Raw genomic sequence first — 21,221 nt, 5'->3', positions numbered from 1 at the left:
GTTTCTCAAAATTGTTAAGGCAATATAATATTGCTTACTTCCTTTCTTATATAACTTCACTGCAGTTTCTGCAGCTTCCCTCCATCCTACGTATTGGTTTAAACCACCATTGAAAATTGGTAGGGATTCTATTACCTTTAATGTGGTGTCATCTTTTATTGTCTCGTCTATTGTTTCTGCCTGATAATCTGATACCTGATCGGATTTAGTTTCTATTTGTTGTTTTAAATTTACAATTTGCTCCTGTACTTGTGAAATTTGAAATGCTATCAATTGTTTGACCAGATCTGCAGTGAGATCGGTCCTTGTTTGTGAGTTAATCATTTTTACGTTTTCAAAATCTAAAGTTAGTTGATCCCCCTTAAATTTTTCTTATATGTTTGTTTTTATAATCTAATATAACCTAATTGAACTTATATATTTATTAATACAACTTTTGCTCACGAACTATCCGGTAGGGGTCGTCCTTCTTAGTTTGGCTGACAGATCTTCGAACGGGTCTTCCTTCTTGATTTGGCTGACAGGTCTTCGAACGGGTCTTCCTTCTTAAATTTCTTTGTTTAACTGGGTCTTCTGGGGGTCTTCCTTCTTTGGTTTAGCTGATAGTTTCACTTTCTTTGTGTTTTGGTTTGGTTGGTTTTGTTTAAAAACTTTGGTTGTTTTGGTTTTTTTTGTATTTTTGAATTGTCTTGATTAGCTTTTGTATTTATTTGTATTTTGTATTGTATTTGTATTTGTTATTGTATTGTATGTTGAATTTATTTTTGCACACCCTAAGCTCCGGTTTGTTTCCTTTTTATCTCACTTTTTCTTATCTTATATCTCACAGTCACTCCGCGTTTTTATATCTGAAGGATTTATTCCATTAATTAATTGTCCTTCGGGTTTCAACACGACGCAACACTTTTATTATTCGGTGCTTTTTATACAACGTCGCCCCACGTTGGGCGCCAATTAAATAACTGCGGTAGCGGATTGTGTTTTTAAAAAGTTTTTATTTTACTTCTAACTTCACTGATATAGATTTAAGTAGAGGGTCACAAAGGATTCCGGGCAAAGGGTTTGCGCGATCTTAATTTTTAGCTCGACTTTGCGGTGTCGCTTCTGGATCAAGACTCACTTGAACTTTCTGATCTTTGCATCGTTGATCCCTTTCGGGAATAGTTTTTCTATAAACATTTCAATTGATTTCGCCATCCCGAGTATTGGATTTCGTCATCCAAAGAGAGAACTGTAAAATGCCTAAAGTGCAGGATCTGCAGGAAGCCGGGAGTGAGATTGTTTATGAGAAGCCGGGTGTGGGCAAACATCGGTTTTCCATTTAGGCGAGTGTCAAAGATTGGGATTGCGGCGGGAGGCCATGAGATTGTACATCTTAGAAATCAATTAGGCGGAGGCCCATGATTGAAATTGTTTTCGTTTTGGAAAGCCAAAGATTGTTTACAACTCTTATAAGAGCTCAATAGAATTGGGTACGTTAACTTGTATGGTTTTGGTATTTACTCACCGATAGTATTATAAGAAATACCAATGTACTCGATATGCCAACACACATTTATTCGAATACGACGATCAAGAAGGAAGAACGTTTACAGATATTTTGTTGCTATACGATACGGACCGATAAATATCACATAATTCCGCGTCTAGTTTCCTGATTTCAACATGTATAAAAATAAAAATAAAATAATTGTAAGGCAACATATATTAACCCTAACCGATCGAGATATTATACTGCAATTAGTTTTATGCGATATTATACTGCGATAGGTTTTATGCGATATTATACTGCGATAAGTCTGAGGCGAGTTATTCGACGATCGACAAAAATAGAGAAAAGAGAGAAATAAGTTAATAAGAGTAACCCAAGAATCGCGCCAAGATGGATAAAAAGATAGATTCAGAAATGCATAAATTGTCGTGTTTCGATGAGGACATAAAGGAACTCAATCTGTTCGAGCCTTATCAGGACATAGAGGAAGATATGTTCGAGCCGTCACAATTGTCGTGTTTCGATGAGGACATAAATGAACTTAATCTGTTGGAGCCGTCGCAATTGTCGTGTTTCGATGAGGACATAAATGAACTCAATCTGTTCGAGCCGTATCAGGACAAAGAGGCAGAGGAACATCTGCCGTGTGGACCGCTGGACCGGCTGGTTAGTACATTGCCTATGGATGTTGACGACGACACTGAAGGTGAGTAGATTGTGGCAATTACATTGGAGCAGGTGAATCAGACTTTTCTTCCTCCAGGTATCGTCGGTAACGATGATCTGGTCAACGATATTGGTCGCCTTCAAGCGAGCAATGAATTGTACAAAGGTACAGGCCCCCGAAAATCTGGTAACGGACGCATTGGAAGAACTGAAAATGCAAGGAAACATAATGAATGGACGCATTAACATGACTGTAAATTTACAGAAACTAAGCGACTCAGAATTTTCCATTTACATGGATGAGTATCACATGCCGTGGTACCAATATGCAAAAAAAGTACCGGTACATAAATGGAAAATTCTTGCAGTCGCTGCAATCCCAATTAACGGGAATGAAATTCATTATTTGTATTTCCACATTTGTCCCGTTTCCAAAACATCTGCACTAGGCAGGAATGCGGTCAAGGAAGGACTCGATTTAGTATTGAGGGAGGTTGAGAGTGGGGGCTTGTCAAGTCAACTGTTGGCAGTTGGATCCGACCACTGCTTGGCAAATTTCATGCCGTGCAAAAGTGTAAGGGAAAAATTCCCCATATTGGGGATCTGCCCCACCTCAAAAAGGTTATCCTAAAAAATGATATACATGAGGATGTGTTGTTGTCAAATATGTATGTCTAGGAATACAGGAAAGAAAATTACAAGAGTACCTTTGAGGCTACGAAGTCGGTAGACAACTTGCCCGACTACCTAATGTCTGATAAAGTTAAAGCAATCATTAAAAATGAAATAATGAACTTATTACGCGCTGTTGAAAAACATTTCGAATTTAGAAACGAACCAATATGTTTTAACAACATGAACAGCAATACCTTCGAGGAACGTGGCAAGCATTTATCAACAATTTTTATAAACATAATGAAAGTATCGTTTAAAGAAGATTTCAACAGAAACCCAGTATATTATGCTACAACTGTAGTGTTCATGGCTCTCCTAATAATGGACCAAAAAATTAAATTATTAAATAAGACGTTAGAAAATATTTTGTAGTATGTAGTATAATTATATTAATTTTAATAATAATAAAAATAATAATGATAATAATTTGTTTTTTATTTTATTTATTTTATGTAGTATGTATTATACATGTACTATACATAATTAATGTATTTTCAGCTGTAGAATGTAGAATATTTTCAGCCTGTACAAGATTTTCAGCTGTAGAATGTTGAATATTTCAGCCTGTACAAGATTTTCAGCTGTAGAAGCCTGTAAAAGATTTTCAGCTGTAGAATGTAGAATATTTTCAGCCTGTACAAGATTTTCAGCTGTAGAATGTAGAATATTTCAGCCTGTACAAGATTTTCAGCTGTAGAAGCCTGTACAAGATTTTTAGCTGTAGTGTTCAATTTTTGTTTGTTGTTTGATTGATTTTTGAATTGATTGTTGTTGTTTGATTGATTTTGTTGTTCTGAAGGCTTGATCCACCGGTGACCAGGGACGCAGGATGGCTCTAAGCTATAGTATTTATTGTACGAGTAATAATCAACTAGCACAGCACTAGCATTTAACCCGTATTCAGAGCAGACTGTAAGTTTAAGTTAGTCTGAAATTGTTTTTATTAACATACGAATAATGAAATTGAACAAAACCCTTAATAATTTGTTGTCAGTAAGTAAGTAGTATATAATGGTTATATAGACAGTAAATATTGTATAAACGAATATCTTTACTGTATGTACCATTTTGTACCAGAGTAAATATTTTGTAATTGCAAATGTTAGATTTATGCATTCTTGAATTTTCATTTCTTTTTCTTTTAATTTTAATAGTTTTATTATCTTTAATTGGTTTTCTGTTTTCTGTTTTCGTTTTGCTTTTTTTTGCATTTGATATGATTTGGCTCAAAATGTGTGTGTTGTTTACGCACATATTATGGTTAATGGTTCTTAATCTTGTTCGTTACTCTTTTATTACCCTTTTTGTATATCTTTTGTTTTATAAATTAATCTTTAGCTAAGCTGAGGAGCGTAGCGTATCGGATCAAATCAATCAAAAGTTGATGGGTCTAAGGGGCTAGCTAACGAGGCAGTGAATGGCAATGGCAATGGAAATCCAAATGGAAATTTATGCAAATCATGCGGCAAAACTAAAAAAAAAACTAAACTAAAAACGCAGAATCATAGACGAGGGGGAACGTTGTGAGTTGCTGCGGACACCGCAACTCTACAGTTATACCCGATACTAAGTCAGTATGGCTCCCCTCCGGCAGACGCCTCTACAGAAAATCAGTCTGAGTGTGACCTCGGGCGCTGCGTAGCCACTGCAAATTTATTTGTTCCTTTTGGCTATAAAAATTATCTGATCTAAACCAGATTCAGCAATCTGATAGATATGGTCGTTATCTATGATTCTGCGTTTTTAGTTTTCTCGAATGTGTAATATTGTGGATGCAACAGATTTTCGTCCTCTGTGGGGGCGGAAGGGGGTGGGGCGAAATTCTGAGATATACGTTTTATAGTGAGATCTAACAGAAGTGCGGATACCAAATTTGGTTACTCTAGCCTTAATAGTCTCTGAGATTTGTGGATGCCACAGATTTTCGTCCTTTGTGGGGGCGGAAGGCGGTGTGGCGAAATTTTGACACAAAACGGTCAAGGTCCGATATCACAGGAGTGTGGATACCAAATTTGGTTGCTCTAGCTCTAATTTATTTATTTATTTATTAAATTAACAAATTATCTGTTAATAATGGTACTTAGTTACTAAAGGCGGAAAAAGATAAGTTAAAAGTTAGCTAAATTTAAATGATTATAAATATTGCATGCAATTAGTTTAAGAGACAGTTCAGGGGATAGGGTTTGACAGAGGGAGTTATAATTATGGCATAAAACCCTAAAAGGTTCATGATCAGCGTAATTAGACCTACATATGGGTAGACGGATAGGCCTAAAAGTACGGGTAGGTCTGGATGGAACGGCCAAGTCAATCTGACCCAAGACAGCTTGGGAGTCAACAGTCCCAAGAAGGAGCTTGTGCATGAACATTACGCCATTGCATATTCTGCGATGGTGCAACGACGGCAGGTCAATAAGATTTAGCCTAGACCGGTAGGGTGGCAAGATTCTACCCGAGTCCCAGTTAAAGTTCCGAAGGGCAAAAATTAAAAATTGCTTTTGCACGGATTCAATAACAGCCTGCTGCTCTTTATACTGCGGGCTCCACACACAAGAACAATACTCCAATAAAGGACGTACTAACGTCGTTTTTTAAGATGTAACGTACGGGTCGTCAAACTCCTTGGACCAACGCTTGATGAACGCTAAAACACCCTTAGCTTTATTTACAGTTGCAGCTATATGGGTGTTGAAACACATCTTATGATCAAAAAATGGAATATTTTGTTGAATAAAATAAAGATAAAAAAGAAATAGCAAGAGAGAAATAAGAAGCAAAGGAGGCGGAGGAGAATTGATTCAATAAAAAAAAAGGTACAGAGGAAGTGCACCAGACCACCGACTGTTTCGTCTACAATCAGGCCTGTTGCCTCGACGCCTATCCGGCTTCTGAATGCTGCGATGCCGAAATTAATAAATGCAGTTGCTGATTTACTATGTATATAACAAGGTCGAAATAATTATAGTCATAAAATCAAAATCAAAATCAACAGAAATAAAATGTAAAAACATTTTGTTTAGCTTTATAACATTGTAATTTAAAAAAAAAGCGCCGATAAGTTGCGCTTATCGCACAAAAATACCGATATTTTTTCGCAAGCCTGGAGGGATTTTTCATCGCAACACTGTCCATTTCATTACGTTTTATTTCTGACCTTCTTTGCTCAAACCTTATTTTAGGCACAATAAAATTAAATTAAGCATTTAAAGCTAGCTAATCTTCTAGAAAATTGATTCATCTATCGGATAAAATTATGTTTTGAGGACTGAAGGTCTTAGCTAATCTTAAGTCGAATTAAGTCAGCATGATTCGTGATTAAATATTTTTATAGAACTTTAGGTGAAAAATATCGTGGTCTTTTTTTATATAAAGATGAAGGACCTGCAAGAGTAAATATTATTTTTTGTCTAGTTCAAGTTATTATCAGTTTAAATAAAGGGGGTTTAAGTGGGCTAAGTACGTTTTTTATCAGACGGTCAGACTTCTGCTCTCTTCTGAAACGAAAAAATGAGTCGTTATTTGTTAATGGGCCTTAAAAACGGGTATGGACAACAAACAAAAACAGCCAAGGCAAATTGCAAGGTTCGTACGAACCTTACCTCGGCGTTGTTGACAAACAATATACCTTGAAGTCAAAAGGGTGACTTTATCCTTTTATCCCCTTTTTTCTTATTTTTATAAGCAAAAATTCCATGTAGGTAACAAAAGGGGTTGATGAATTATTCGTAAAATAATTTTAATGTGTCATATTGATAAATCGTTCACTCTTTCTTGCGACGAAAAATTGAGTCGTAATTTAAAATTGGCTATAAAAAAGGGTAAGGACAAGGGGCAAAAACAGCCAAGACAAATGCGAGGTTCGCGTGTGATGAAAATATTAAGCAAAAGTAGATTTCAGCTTGCATGCGGTTGCATTTTCAGGGCCGTTTTGCCTGCTGTTCATACCCTTTTTTTCTTCCATTATGTGTATATATATACTGAAAATATACTGAATGCGAGTACGCGTTGACAATAAATCGAAAACTATAGAGGTGCTACCGTTAAAATCGTTAAAAGTCAAACCCAAACACACAGACAACGCGAAGACCACGAAGCAAGTGGATAGTGGAGTAGGCAAAAGTGAAAGAGAAAATAGAGAGAACGCGAAACGTAACGCAACAAGGCAATAAACAGTGAGTAAAGCAACCGCTGAAACGACGTGCGACGCGTCGAAATGTGAGTTCCTGCGTGTTTGTGTGTGTGTGTGTGCATGTGTGTGTTGGTGCGCTGAAAGTGCAGCTGTCGCTTGAAACAAATAAAACCGCACAATTTCCATATAAAAAGACATTGCAAGACGCAGCTTGCCAGCAATATATCAATAAATCGGTAGTGCGAGAAAACAGCGAAAACCGAAGGCGAGGAGCAAGCGCGACAAGAAAAAATAAAATGCATGTAGAATAATTTTAACGCCCAAAAGTCTCCGGTCTGTCGGCGACGCTGACGCTGATGTCGATGCCAACGCCGACGCCGCTTGTTGAAACAAATGCATCGAAATACGTGCATTTCGGTGAAAATTGAGTTGAATTTGCACAAATGCAGTGCTGACAAAGTGAAACGAGAGAATAAAAAACAATATTAATGTGCAAAATATGCGGAAAACTGCTTTGAAATGTGGAGAGCGCAGAACAGCGGTACACAAAAGAAGGAAAGAGAGAAGGGAGAAAAGGAATGGAATGATGGCCGCTTATACCTGCTCTGCTTCGAAAAAGAAACCGAAACCAGCCACCAAAAATGTTTGCTGCCGGCTCTGCCGCTGCTCCTGCTGCACTCTTCGGAATGCAAACTGGTTAATGGTTCATTTCTAGACACAGCCGGCTTGAGCAACTGTGGCCATATTTTTTCTTCTTTTGCGCTCTTCCCTTTTGAAACTGTTCTCGCCGCCTCCGTTTTGTGCCGCTCTTCTAAGATAAAGAGCGCGCGTCTCGAGATAAATGCGAAAAATATTGTATCTCAATGGCCGCGGTGTTTCCGATGTGAAAATTAAACGAAACCGTATTCATTATTTTGTGTTTGTTCTGCTCAACAGAAAAGTGTGTATTAAAAAACCTCAATAGCACCCACATTACGACGAGAAAACTCAAACGACAAAACCATAGTTGAATTGAGTGAGAATACTATATATATATATATAGAGAGAGAAAGAGAGTAAATACACCGCTACAATGTCGGAAGAAGTAGATCGCAACGATCCCGAGCTGAAATACCTTTCGGTGGAACGGAACCAATACAATGATCCGGCCACACAGGCGGAATGGACACAGAAGCGCCTGGTCTGGGTGCCCCACGAGCATCAAGTGAGTTCTACTGAAGAACCCTTGCCCACATATTCCTCCTGCATATTCGCACATTCATTTCTCTGCTGAAATCATCAGCGTTAAAAGATGCCACAGTTCTTCAAGTTGGTCAAAAACCAAATCAATTTGCCGCTAAAAGGGTTTTGCACAACATTTTCCAATTTGCATATCGCAGCCACACTCTGACTCACTCACACCAAACAAAAGAGAACGAAAGAGCGGGAGAGCAGGGTCAGGGATCCAGCGAGAGCGAGGCAAAACAAGTTTGTAATCTCTGTCCCTGTATTAGTGTTGAGATATGTTCTGCATGTGTGTGTTTGTGTGTGTGTGTGAGTACTGCCTCTAGCTACCCTGCAGTACGGGTCATTAATGACTCAGCTGCTGACACGTCGATGACCGCGTCACTACCCCGATGACATAGTCGATGACCGGCCATACGCTGAGCTGATGACATTAACATGGAGATGTCCTAGGGCATAATCGATGACATTGCCATCGAGCATTGCCGAAAAATCATGACTTAATAAGCGATGATTTTTCACGATTTTTTGGCTTAAATCATCGCTTATTAAATGCATGATTTTTGCCTAAAGATCATGCACATAATAAGCGATGATTTTTACCTAAAAATCATGCATTTTATAGGTGATGATTTTTACCTAAATATCATGCACTTAATAAGTGATGATTTGTCACGTAAAATCATGCATTTAATATAAAAAGTAATACATTGTAATTGTTTATTTTTCCAATTATTTTTATTTATTATTATTCATTATTGTCTGCTTTGTATTTTTTTTCTCTTGAGGTCTTCTGAAAATGACTATTCTTAATGTTGTGAATAGCCTTCCGAATCACTTTTTCTGCTGGCTCGTCGGGTATTTTCATCTTCACCGCCGCTGAAATAATTTTTTATTATTTTATAATTTTTTTACCCTCAGAAATATACCAAAATATACCGCATTTTCAAAATATACCGTAAATATACTGACGAACTCAAGCTCTATAATCCATATTCCTCGTTTTTGATATTCCGTGGAATATTAATAGCTATCTATATCTCTCAGCCCTACCCACATAATTTTATACGATTTATGAATCAATTTTTTACTAACTGGCTTACTCTAAATACTTGCTTTTGCAGCAGAGACTAAATTTTTGCCTGGGATGACAAACTTTTTCTCAATTCTATAATATCCTTTCCTAGGGTATGCATTGTTGCTTGCATTTTTCCGCAACATGGAACGCGATTATTGCTTTCCGCCAATGAAAATTATGGCAGGAAACGGCTGCGACAGAATGTCAGGATGCGTCGTGTTAATATTCCCCAATAATTGGTAATATTCACCCTAAGTCGATGTCCAAATATAGTAATTTAAGAACATAATTTAAAAGTATGGAATGGGACTCATTGTTGTCAACCGGTTATTACCGATTCAAATAAATACTGAAATATACGTTTGACACATAATTTTATCCGACTAATGAATAAATTTTCTACTCGACTGGTTTATTTTAAATACTTGCTTTTATTTGATTTTGCCCAAAGGTCAAACAAATAAAACGTAAGAGATTATCTATATAATGTGTTTGTACAAAAATTGTGTGTACACACTTGCAACCATGGTCGATCTATCGGCCTAGCCCGCCAGATTCGAATCTATCCTTCTTCGTTCTAATCTGTGCGCCCAAAAGTACGCTGACCGCAATTGCCAAAACTATGCATCGTGGTATAGCCGCTCTATATAACGAATGACCCTTTTATATCTTTATTATCATATTGCTGATTTTGCATTGCTTTATATGAATATAAAACTTGATCAAAATGGAAAGACATGATGCGTGATGTGGATACATCTCATACATACATACTCATTCACTCATACACAAATAACATTTTGATTCTCATACTTTTCTTCCTGGAAGCAGAATGGTTAAAGTTCAAGTGTGACTAATTGAATGGACATTTTTCTTGTCTCCTTTTTTGCAGGGCTTCGTGGCCGCTAGTATTAAGCGGGAACATGGCGACGAGGTTGAGGTTGAACTGGCCGAGACCGGCAAGAGGGTCATGATTCTGCGCGACGATATACAAAAGATGAATCCGCCAAAATTCGACAAAGTCGAGGATATGGCCGATCTGACGTGCCTCAACGAGGCTTCCGTGCTGCACAACATTAAAGACAGATACTACTCTGGCTTGATCTATGTAAGTATTAAACTATATATTTCCTTCGTTACTCATAAACATAAAATTAACGCCCTGGAATTCAACGGATTCCCAGTCCAGATCAATGAAAACTTCATTCTTAGTGCGAGCGAAAAACGAAGCTCTGGATCGGATCTACTCATGTCTAGGTTAACCCCAACTTATTCCTTTGGTCTGCACGTTCACTCGGTTCTTGAAAATTTATATCTATACATTTCTGTCTAAAATGGGGTTCCTTCACGCCACATACATATGTACATACAAATTTGTGTTATAAGACTTGAAAGTTGCCGCTGTGCCAGCTGTTGGCAAGATGACGACGACGACAGCCACCATGATGCTAATAGTGATGATGATGACGACTTTAGAGTAAACAACAACAGCATAAATACATGTGTACATATGTACATATATATTTTCCATCCCAATAAGTCCCTAAGTTTTCTGGAATTATTGAAAAGCGAAACTCTGTCCTCAACCCAGCCCGAGTTCGTCTCTTTCTAAGTATTCGCCTGAAATCGAATCACTCGATTCCTAACTCTAGCCTGTTTTCCCTCTCAAACCCCCCGAACATCCGCTCTTAATTGTTATGCCAAAAGTGTTTTCTGTTCGAAAATTACAAATTTACCAAAATCAGAAAGCCAATTACTAATAGATTTCATGCAGTGCATTTAAATGGGAAGGAGGATATAAATTCATGTCTGCTTTTGTTGCTCGCCTCTCCCCCTACTTTTTATACCCGATACTCAAAATGAGTATGGGGGTATATTAGATTTGTGGTAAAAGTGGATGTGTGTAACGTCCAGAAGGAATTGATCAGCATCTATAGCCGAGTCGATTGAGCCCTGTCTGTCTGTCCGTCTGTCCGTCCCCTTCAGCGCCTAGTGCTCAAAGACTATAAGAGCTAGAGCAACGATGTTTTGGATCCAGACTTCTGTGATATGTCACTGCTACAAAAATATTTCAAAACTTCGCCCCGCCCACTTCCGCCCCCACAAAGGACGAAAATCTGTGGCATCCACATTTTTAAAGATACGATAAAACCAAAAACGCAGAATCGTAGAGGATGACTATATGTTTTAGAATGTAAGATCTCAACCAGATCGTATAATTATTATAGCCAGAATCAAGAAAACAATTTCATTCTTTCTCGCTCTGTCTCTCTCTAACACACAGGTTTCATGGTCGGTTTTCCCAATTGCAAAATATGAGTTCAAGGATCTCAGAACCTATAAGAGCCAGAGCAACCAAATTTGGTATCCACACTCCTGTGATATCGGACCTTGACCGTTTCGTGTCCAAATTTCGCCACACCCCCTTCCGCCCCCGCAAAGGACGAAAATCTGGGGCATCCACAAATCTCAGAGACTATTAAGGCTAGAGTAACCAAATTTGGTATCCGCACTTCTGTTATATCTCACTATAAAACGTATATCTCAGAATTTCGCCCCACCCCCTTCCGCCCCCACAAAGGACGAAAATCTGTTGCATCCACAATATTGCACATTCGAGAAAACTAAAAACGCAGAATCATAGATAATGACCATATCTATCAGATTGCTGAATCTGGATCAGATCAGATAATTTTTATAGCCAAAAGGAACAAATCAATTTGCACTGGCTTCGCAGCGCCCGACGTCACGCTCTGACTGATTTTCTGTCTCTCTCGCACGCACTCTTTGTCGTGTCGTTTAATATTAGCGGCGTCTGCCGGAGGAGAGCCATACTGACTTAGTATCGGGTATAACTGTAGAGTTGCGGTGTCCGCAGCAACTCACAACGTTCCCCCTCGTTCGTTATATAAATCATTGAATTAGCTGCCTCAATTGCATCTTCAATTAATATCGATTTATCTGATCACATAAATTACCCCCGAAAAATGAAAAAAAAGAACAGAAGATTGTCAGGCTTGCAACATTGTTGGGAAATGCTTAGCACGACTTAATTTCTTCCTCTTTTCTTAAATTGTTCCAGAAAAATAAATTAAAAATGCAGTAGGTCTCACACCCTCTCTTAAACTTTCTATGGATCATTAAGAGACAAAAATAAGATTCTTCTGTGGCTCAAGGCTGAGCTCTGGCAACATGTAGCTGGCGCATGTTGATAAACTGCTTGATTTGAGCGGGACCTGAACCGTGGGTGTTTCTCCTCTCTTTCTATGTAACTCTATTTGCCTTCTATTTCGCTGTCCATGGGGCAGCATCGTTTTTTATACCCGATACTCAAAATGAGTATTGGGGAATATTAGATTTGTGGTAAAAGTGGATGTGTGTAACGTCCAGAAGGAATCGTTTCCGACCCCACAAAGTATATATATTCTTGATCAGCATCAATAGCCGAGTCGATTGAGACCTGTTTGTCTTTCCGTCTGTCCGTCCGTCCGTCTGTCCGTCCCCTTCAGCGCCTAGTGCTCAAAGACTATAAGAGCTAAAGCAACGATGTTTTGGATCCAGTCTTCTGTGATATGTCACTGCTACAAAAATATTTCAAAACTTCGCCCCTCCCACTTCCGCCCCTACAAAGGACGAAAATCTGTGGCATCCACATTTTTAAAGATACGATAAAACCAAAAACGCAGAATCGTAGAGGATGACTATATGTTCTACAGTGTAAAATCTCAACCAGATCGTATAATTATTATAGCCAGAATCAAGAAAACAATTTCATTCTTTCTCGCTCTGTCTCTCTCTAACACACAGGTTTCATGGTCGGTTTTGCCAATTGCAAGATATGAGTTCAAGGATCTCAGAACCCATAAGAGCCACAGCAACCAAATTTGGTATCCACACTCCTGTGATATCGCACCTTGACCGTTTCGTGTCCAAATTTGGTTACTCTAGCCTTAATAGTCTCTGAGATTTGTGGATGCCTCAGATTTTCGTCCTTTGCGGGGGCGGAAAGGGGTGTGCCGAAATTTTGACACAAAATGGTCAAGGTCCGATATCACAGGAGTGTGGATACCAAATTTGGTTGCTCTGGCTCTTATAGGTTCGAAGATCCTTGAACTCATATTTTGCAATTGGCAAAACCGACCATGAAACCTGTGTGTTAGAGAGAGACAGAGCGAGAAAGAATGAAATTGTTTTCTTGATTCTGGCTATAATAATTATACGATCTGGTTCAGATTTTGCACACTAGAAGATATAGTCATCTTCTACGATTCTGCGTTTTTAGTTTTCTCGTATCGTCGAAATTGTGGATGCCACAGATTTTCGCCCTTTGTGGGGGCGGAAGTGGGCGGGGCAAAGTTTTGAAATATTCTTGTAGCAGTGACATATCACAGAAGTCTGGATCAAAAACATCGTTGCTCTCGCTCTTATAGTCTTTGAGCACTATGCGCTGAAGGGTACGGACAGACGGACGGACGGACAGACGGACAGACAGACATGGCTCAATCGACTCGGCTATTGATGCTGATCAAGAAGATATATACTTTATGGGGTCGGAAACGATTCCTTCTGGACGTTACACACATCCACTTTTACCACAAATCTAATATACCCCAATACTCATTTTGAGTATCGGGTATAATAATGACCATATCTATCAGGTTGCTGAATCTGGATCAGATCGGATCATTTTTATACCCAAAAGGAACAAATCAATTTGCACTGGCTACGCAGCGCCCGACGTCACGCTCAGACTGATTTTCTGTCTCTCTCGCACGCACTCTTTGTCGTGTCGTTTAATATTAGCGGCGTCTGCCGGAGGAGAGCCATACTGACTAAATATCGGGTATAACTGTAGAGTTGCGGTGTCCGCAGCAACTCACAACGTTCCCCCTCGTTTTTATTTGTTTTATTGTTTTCTAACAAATTATGTGACGCTTTTTTTTTTACATATTTTACGAGCTTGTCGCTGCTACTACTTATCTTACTCTGCCATCTTTCCAATTTTCGCTCTCTGTCTCTGTCCGTCTTTCTGCCTTGGGAGTTTTAATTTAATGCCCAAACGGTTGTTTCTACTTTTTGATGTGGGCGCGAACTGCTTTAAATTTGTTTAGATTGTTGTTGCTGTTTTTGCTGTTGTCGGGCCACGCTTCAGCGCACTTTCAGGCATTGTTGCTGCTAGAGGGTATTTCGACTTTGGCCAGACGTTTTCTGTCTATTCTGGAATAATGGAAACGTTGCCGTTGATTCGCTTTAAAAATTTACCCATAAGCGAATCGACGGGAGATGTAGTCCCAAATGGAAACACTCTAAGCTGTAGCTAATGGTGCTTTAATATTGAAGGGTATCAGAAACTTCAAACGTCAAAACTAGACTTAATTTCTTGTTTTTTTTTTTTGTTGCTGTCAGCGAGTTATTGTGTGCCCGCTTACAACTTACACAATCATTCCACGCACTTTGTTTCGCCTCTCTCTCTTCTCTCTTGCTGTCTTTTCCTCTTCGTTTTACACTGCCCCTATCTCTTTCGGGCGGACTGTCCCATTTAATTTGCTTGCCAATTGTTGCTGACGGGTTTTAGGCCGCTAACTTGTTGCATGGCCCCGAGTGCGCCAAAGAAAGAAAGAAGTAAAGAGAGCGGATAACACAGGGTGACACAGAAGAAGAGAGAGAGAGAGAAAGGGAAATACGGGGGAGGGTCGCTGTGTTGAACGGCATAATTATTATAGTTTGTTGACATATAATTTGATTTTTAAATTTAATTTAAATTAATTCGACTGGCAGCTGCTTCTGACTTTGTGACTGCCGGTAGCTTGTAGCTTAATTAATATGCGTCGGCCGGCAGGCAGGCAGAACAAAAATAATATTACACTTACACACACTTTTACATGGATACAGTATGCAAATCAAAGTGTCAACACCTCTGGTGCAACAACAGCAACAAATATGGCCAATTTGTTGGACATGAAAATTTTTGCAGCGAATTGATTTGGGCGGAGAAAATGTTGTGTCAGCAGCCCACCAGAGGGAGCAGTGGCAGTAGTGGCAGTGGCAGTGGCAGGGGCTAGGGCGGGAAAAATGGTGCACGAATGAAACTGACCAAAGACCTCCTATAGTCCAGCCCACCTCCTTCCTTCCCCCTCTTCGCCAATTAGTTGCAGCCGATTGAAAATCAAATTGGGTTTGAAATATTCCACAAAACATTAAAATTTTAATTTTCTTCATTTACAATGTTGTATACTCTTTCGTAGGGTATTGCAACCTCCATCAGCAGAGTGCATTGTATAGGAATCAAGCATAGAAAAATTTCCAACTGTAAGGTTATACATTCTTCATACCTTAGACACAGACAGCTGGTCCCAAGCTACCCAAAACCCTGGTTTAGGCCATAGAAAAGATCCCATTGCTAGGGTATTGAAAGCATCGGCCTGCTTTGATAACCCCCCTTTTACTGCATTTTCTTGCAATTAATTGATTTATGTCCATCGGGTGACTGGGTGCAATTGCTCGACGGCAACAGCATCGCGGGAAAAGCGAAGAAAATTACAATTTACATTTCGGGCCCATGCGTTGGCAGCTAAATATAATTGCACTTGACAGGGAGGATGACGTTGGTGCCTTGGCCACTTTTACAGGCTCCCCATATGAACATATTCACATATGTGTGTATTTATCTTTGCCCATTCCATATCCCTATTCGGAATCCATTCAGTTCTAACTATCTTTGAGATACGCTAATTGAAATGGCAAACTCAGGCGACGCCGAACCGAATCTTTTTTGGCATTTTAATATGGGAATTCTGTCACTTAATTTGCTTTGCAAGATTTTAATTTTTAGCCACGAGCGAGTGCAAATGTGCCACATGCTGAGGCAGAGACAGAGACAGACACCAGAGGTAGAGGTAGTGCAGAGGCGGCGGCTGTTGCGGAGTCTATGGCTACATGAGGCATGCATTTTGTGGCAAATTAATTATATTTCCCGCATATCAGCAGAACAATTTGTTCAAAAACTATTGGCACTAATAGTTTGCCCCTGCAACATGTGGGGGATGAATGGATGGGTGCCGGTAGGGGAAATGGGTGATGTGATGTGGATAGAGGTATAGGTAGAGGTGTCTTCGAGCACGTAATTAACATGAAAGACGCCGCCTTCTGCTTTTTGTTTGTTTGTTTATTTTTGCTGTTGCTGCTGCCCTTGTTTGCCTGAATGTGCCCCTCGATTTGCTGTGCTTGCAACACGTTCGATACACAAATAAAATGCTTGTGCCCACATAAGGCCTGAATGCGGAGACCAAAATGGTCCACACGCTAAATGCCTGACAAATCTGGTAAGAGACTAAATGTTTGGTTTTTTTATGTCTTCTGTCCCTCCTCTCTCTCACTCTGCATAGAGCTAGTACTAACCAACAACTAGTTGTAGTACTAATGGAACTGCTTGAAATTTCAAATGAATATCAAACTGCTTGAATATGCTCCTTCCAATCGATAGAGTGAGAGGCAACTAGCTTGAACACCATTCAACTGCTTGCTGTTCGAAGTGAATAGCTGCTTTTAATTTGAGCATCATACTAAGCCCGCTCTGCTTCTACCTCCTACCCTAGCTGGAGTGAGAGGGAGCTACTGTAAGGCAGTTCGAACTGTTGTCTTCTTTAAATGCTGAACTGCTTGTTGCAGAGAAAGCCCCCCAACTCACGTAAAAATAATAGTCCACCCAAAGCTGATTCTTGTATCTCTCTCTGCGGTGACTCGCCTTTGTCCCCTCTCACCTCATATAAATACCTCCCTCCATAATATAAGTAAATCTCGCTGTAATTTAATTGCCTCTGTGGCGCTGTTGCTACTTCCTTGAGATTTACATAAATTTCATGATTTTAACTTATCCGCTGACCATATAAGGCCCAACCCAAGATCGGGGCAGGCCACGCAGGCAGCTAGGCTCCATTGATTGATGATGGTCAATTCCTGCCTGCCTGAACCATTCATCAGGATAATGACTCAGTGCAGCAGCATACAAAGAGCTTGAAGTGCCGCAAAAGTGTGTGGAGACGCGATCCGAGCCCAGATCCGAAAGTAAACATTGCCGTCACGAGTGACGGCCACTTCTAAACGATTGCCAAAAAAAGCAAAGAAAAAAAAAACAGTTTTTTCTGCCATTTTTGGATGCCTGACAAGCACACATATGTACATCTATGGCTACTAAAGCAAGGTTACTGATTGTCGAGACGTGATTTTGTTATTTCTTCCAAGAGGCTCTTTAAACTATGGGTAGATACATATACATATATGTATGTATGAGTCAGTCGGGGCCCACTCTTCCCTGGCCTGTGCTCCTCCGCTCAAAGAGAGAGATTTTCGGCAGATTTACATTGAGACCCGTACTTTCCATTTCAATCTGTATCTGTCACACACGAATGGGTGTGTGTGGGTTGTCTACTCCCCCTTCCCTCGTAAAGTTTGTTGTTTTTTTTCTCCTTTCGCATTTAATGTTTGCTGGATATTTAAATGATACTCGTACAACAAATAGCAAAAAGCCGCAGCCGCAGTCACAGTTTTGTAGGCTGGTAGATACCAGCGGATACAGATACAACTATAGATACAGATATAGCAGCGGATACAGCTTGTGGGAAATACAGATACATGCGTTTGCTGTTTATGGTGCTGGCCAACTTTAAAGCACATGTCTTGCTTCAAGCCCATGTTGTATCTGTGTGTGTGTGCGTTAGAGTTTGGGCAACACTAAGCACTAACTAGGCCACTGAACATCAGTCGCCGCCACCTCGCCGGCTGCCTGCCGATTGCAGGGGCTGCCAGGGGCTGTTCGTCGTTAGTCCCCATGTTTACAGCTACAAAAACATACATATGCCATACTACACATGCCATACGATGCCATCGAAAATGAAGCCAAAACTTTGCTTTGTTTTCCACGTTCCTGAAGCCACTTTCAGCCTGCCAGATGATCCCGATCCCGATCGGTAAAGCTATCCATTCTTGTTATATTTCTCTCCTCTCTATATAATTTCTCTATGCAATAAGAAAAGAAGATGATTCTTAAATCAGACCCCAATACAAAGTGGGCTACAGTGCCAATCTTTTTTTGAGAGCATCAATCTTCTTATGAATATGAAAGTAGTAGAATTTCCCCTACAACCAAATGCCAAACACACTTGCGCCTAGATCATTAATTTTCAGACACGGGGGTTGCAGGTGTCTTGCCCCCTTGTTACTTATATTAATAATTCATTTTTTTTTTGTACTTTTCCAGACATATTCCGGTCTATTTTGCGTTGTGGTCAATCCGTACAAGAAACTCCCCATCTACACCGCAAAGATTATGGAACGGTATAAGGGTATAAAGCGACACGAAGTGCCACCGCATGTGTTTGCAATAACGGACAGTGCCTATAGAAACATGTTGGGTGGTAAGTACAGTACTCTCCTTATACACACATAAATATAGTACATACATATATGTATAACCAAAGACTATACAATACCAAGATGTTGCATGAGGAACAAATGCTTTTTATACCCGATACTCAAAATAAGTATTGGGGTATATTAGATTTGTGGTAAAAGTGGATGTGTGTAACGTCCAGAAGGAATCGTTTCCGACCCCATAAAGTATATATATTCTTGATCAGCATCAATAGCCGAGTCGATTGAGCCATGTCTGTCTGTCCGTCTGTCCGTCCCCTTCAGCGCCTAGTGCTCAAAGACTATAAGAGCGAGAGCAACGATGTTTTGGATCCAGACTTCTGTGATATGTCATTGCTACAAGAATATTTCAAAACTTTGCCCCGCCCACTTCCGCCCCCACAAAGGGCGAAAATCTGTGGCATCCACAATTTCGACGATGCGAGAAAACTAAAAACGCAGAATCGTAGAAGATGACTATATCTTCTAGAGTGTAAAATCTGAACCAGATCGTATAATTATTATAGCCAGAATCAAGAAAACAATTTCATTTTTTCTCGCTCTGTCTCTCTCTAACACACAGGTTTCATGGTCGGTTTTGCCAATTGCAAAATATGAGTTCAAGCATCTCAGAACCTATAAAAGCCAGATCAACCAAATTTGGTATCCACACTCCTGTGATATCGGACCTTGACCATTTTGTGTCAAAATTTCGCCACACCCCCTTCCACCCCCGCAAAGGACGAAAATCTGAGGCATCCACAAATCTCAGAGACTATTAAGGCTAGAGTAACCAAATTTGGTACACACACTCCTTTAAGATGTCACTATAAAACGTATATCTCAAAATTTCGCCCCACCCCCTTCCGCCCACACAAAGGACGAAAATCTGTTGCATCCACAATATTGCAGATTCGAGAAAACTAAAAACGCAGAATCATAGATAACGACCATATCTATCCGGTTGCTGAATCTGGATCAGATCAGATAATTTTTATAGCCAAAAGGAACAAATCAATTTGCACTGGCTACGCAGCGCCCGACGTCACGCTCAGACTGATTTTCTGTCTCTCTCGCACGCACTCTTTGTCGTGTCGTTCAATATTAGCAGCGTCTGCCGGAGGAGAGCCATACTGACTTAGTATCGGGTATAACTGTAGAGTTGCGGTGTCCGCAGCAACTCACAACGTTCCCCCTCGTTTTTTCTTGAAACATTTTTTCGAACATTTTAATTTCCATTTTCCATTTTTGTTTTGTCAGCAGCCAAATTTGTTGTTGTTGCGGTAATGAAGTGTGTCACTCGCTCCTCGTCCCACTCTGCCACTCTCTCCTCGTCCCACTCTGCCGCTCTCTCGCTCTTAAATCGTACTTACGTCTACCCTTCTCTCTCCCTCTCTCTGCAGATCGCGAAGACCAATCGATTTTGTGTACTGGCGAATCGGGTGCTGGCAAGACGGAGAACACCAAGAAGGTCATCCAATTTCTGGCCTATGTGGCAGCCTCCAAGCCCAAGGGCTCTGGTGCGGTAAGTACAAGAAGGAACACAACTCTCGTCGGCTCCAAAATAAGATAAATGACTCCAAGAACAGAAAAGAATGCAAAGTTGTATCTACACTGGGGGAAAATTCCAATCACATTCCATATTCGTAGATGATTCGTGGACTGATTCCAATGGGATGTTGCATCAGTTGAGAAAGGGTCGTACAAGGGTCCTCTCAAAATTGGAATTGGAATAATCCTAATCCTAAATCCCAAATCCTCATGAGGAATGTGTTCTAGCAGAAGTTTTTTCCCTCAGTGCATCATCAGTGGGAGAGATCCATACACATATGTATGTTCTGCCTCTACTCGTAGATACAGTTCCATTTTGGATTGGATATGTGTGCTTATAAAATGGTTATTAAACTCACATTAATGACACGCAAGCTGCTCCCAGCAATTGTTATTGTTTGCCATATTAATTAATAAGAGAGAACGTTCAAGGGAGATGCACGACTCGTATAGATATCTACGATACGTTCACTTACACTCACACGACTATATATGTATCTATTATGGTATGTATATAATTGCTGGAGTCGGCAAACTGTCTTTAATACACCCTCGCTCCTATGACTTCTTATGTGGGTGTTGTACTGCCTCAAATCAACTTACAATTTAAGAGTATTTCGTGTTGTGAGTGATTTTCATAGAGCCGGAAAACCAACGAAAAATATTTGAATAGAATATTTAAATGTTGGTTTAAGGAACTGGAAAGTGGAATTGGGAACAGAAGAGAACTTTTAAGCTCAGGAAAAGCCCAAATTGTATGACACTTAAGTGTTTCTTATAATATATACTTTGCTGGCACTTTTGTTGTTCAGGTTGGTTTAGATTAGATTAAAATTGCTTAGGATAGGTTGGATAGGTTAAGATTTCAGATAGAGTGCGTTGAATAACGATAGACCTGATGGTATTTATAGATACATATATGTACAGCTGCGCCGAAAAAAATAGCACCAGTGCACAGTGGGCCAGCGATCCCATTTTTTGACGTAAATTAAAATAAT

The 21,221-nt window shown here is 39.8% G+C and overlaps 1 protein-coding gene and 1 long non-coding RNA gene across 3 annotated transcripts in view; one reads left to right on the top strand and one right to left on the bottom strand.

The window, feature by feature from the left end:
- Positions 1-5,957: 5,957 nt before the first annotated feature.
- On the bottom strand, positions 5,958-6,703 carry LOC117192039. Its single transcript, XR_004474169.1, has 2 exons — positions 6,459-6,703; positions 5,958-6,327 (listed from the first exon to the last, which is right to left on the bottom strand). It is a non-coding gene; the product is annotated as an uncharacterized LOC117192039 (long non-coding RNA).
- A 983-nt stretch (positions 6,704-7,686) lies between these two features.
- Positions 7,687-21,221, top strand: part of LOC117185966 (myosin heavy chain, non-muscle-like) — a 33,769-nt gene continuing 20,234 nt past the window's right edge. For both annotated transcript variants that reach the window (XM_033396755.1, XM_033396756.1), the window contains exons 1-4: positions 7,687-8,166; positions 10,157-10,372; positions 18,521-18,677; positions 20,076-20,197. In XM_033396755.1, the coding sequence (XP_033252646.1) occupies positions 8,035-8,166; positions 10,157-10,372; positions 18,521-18,677; positions 20,076-20,197 (627 nt within the window). In that variant the 5' untranslated portion in view covers positions 7,687-8,034. The remainder of the gene's footprint in view (positions 8,167-10,156; positions 10,373-18,520; positions 18,678-20,075; positions 20,198-21,221) is intronic.

This window comes from Drosophila miranda (genome assembly GCF_003369915.1).
Source record: "Drosophila miranda strain MSH22 chromosome Y unlocalized genomic scaffold, D.miranda_PacBio2.1 Contig_Y1_pilon, whole genome shotgun sequence".
NCBI classification, from domain to species: Eukaryota; Metazoa; Arthropoda; class Insecta; order Diptera; family Drosophilidae; genus Drosophila; species Drosophila miranda.
The sequence above is the reverse complement of the archived record's forward strand: the minus strand, read 5'-3'. Positions and strand labels throughout refer to the sequence as shown.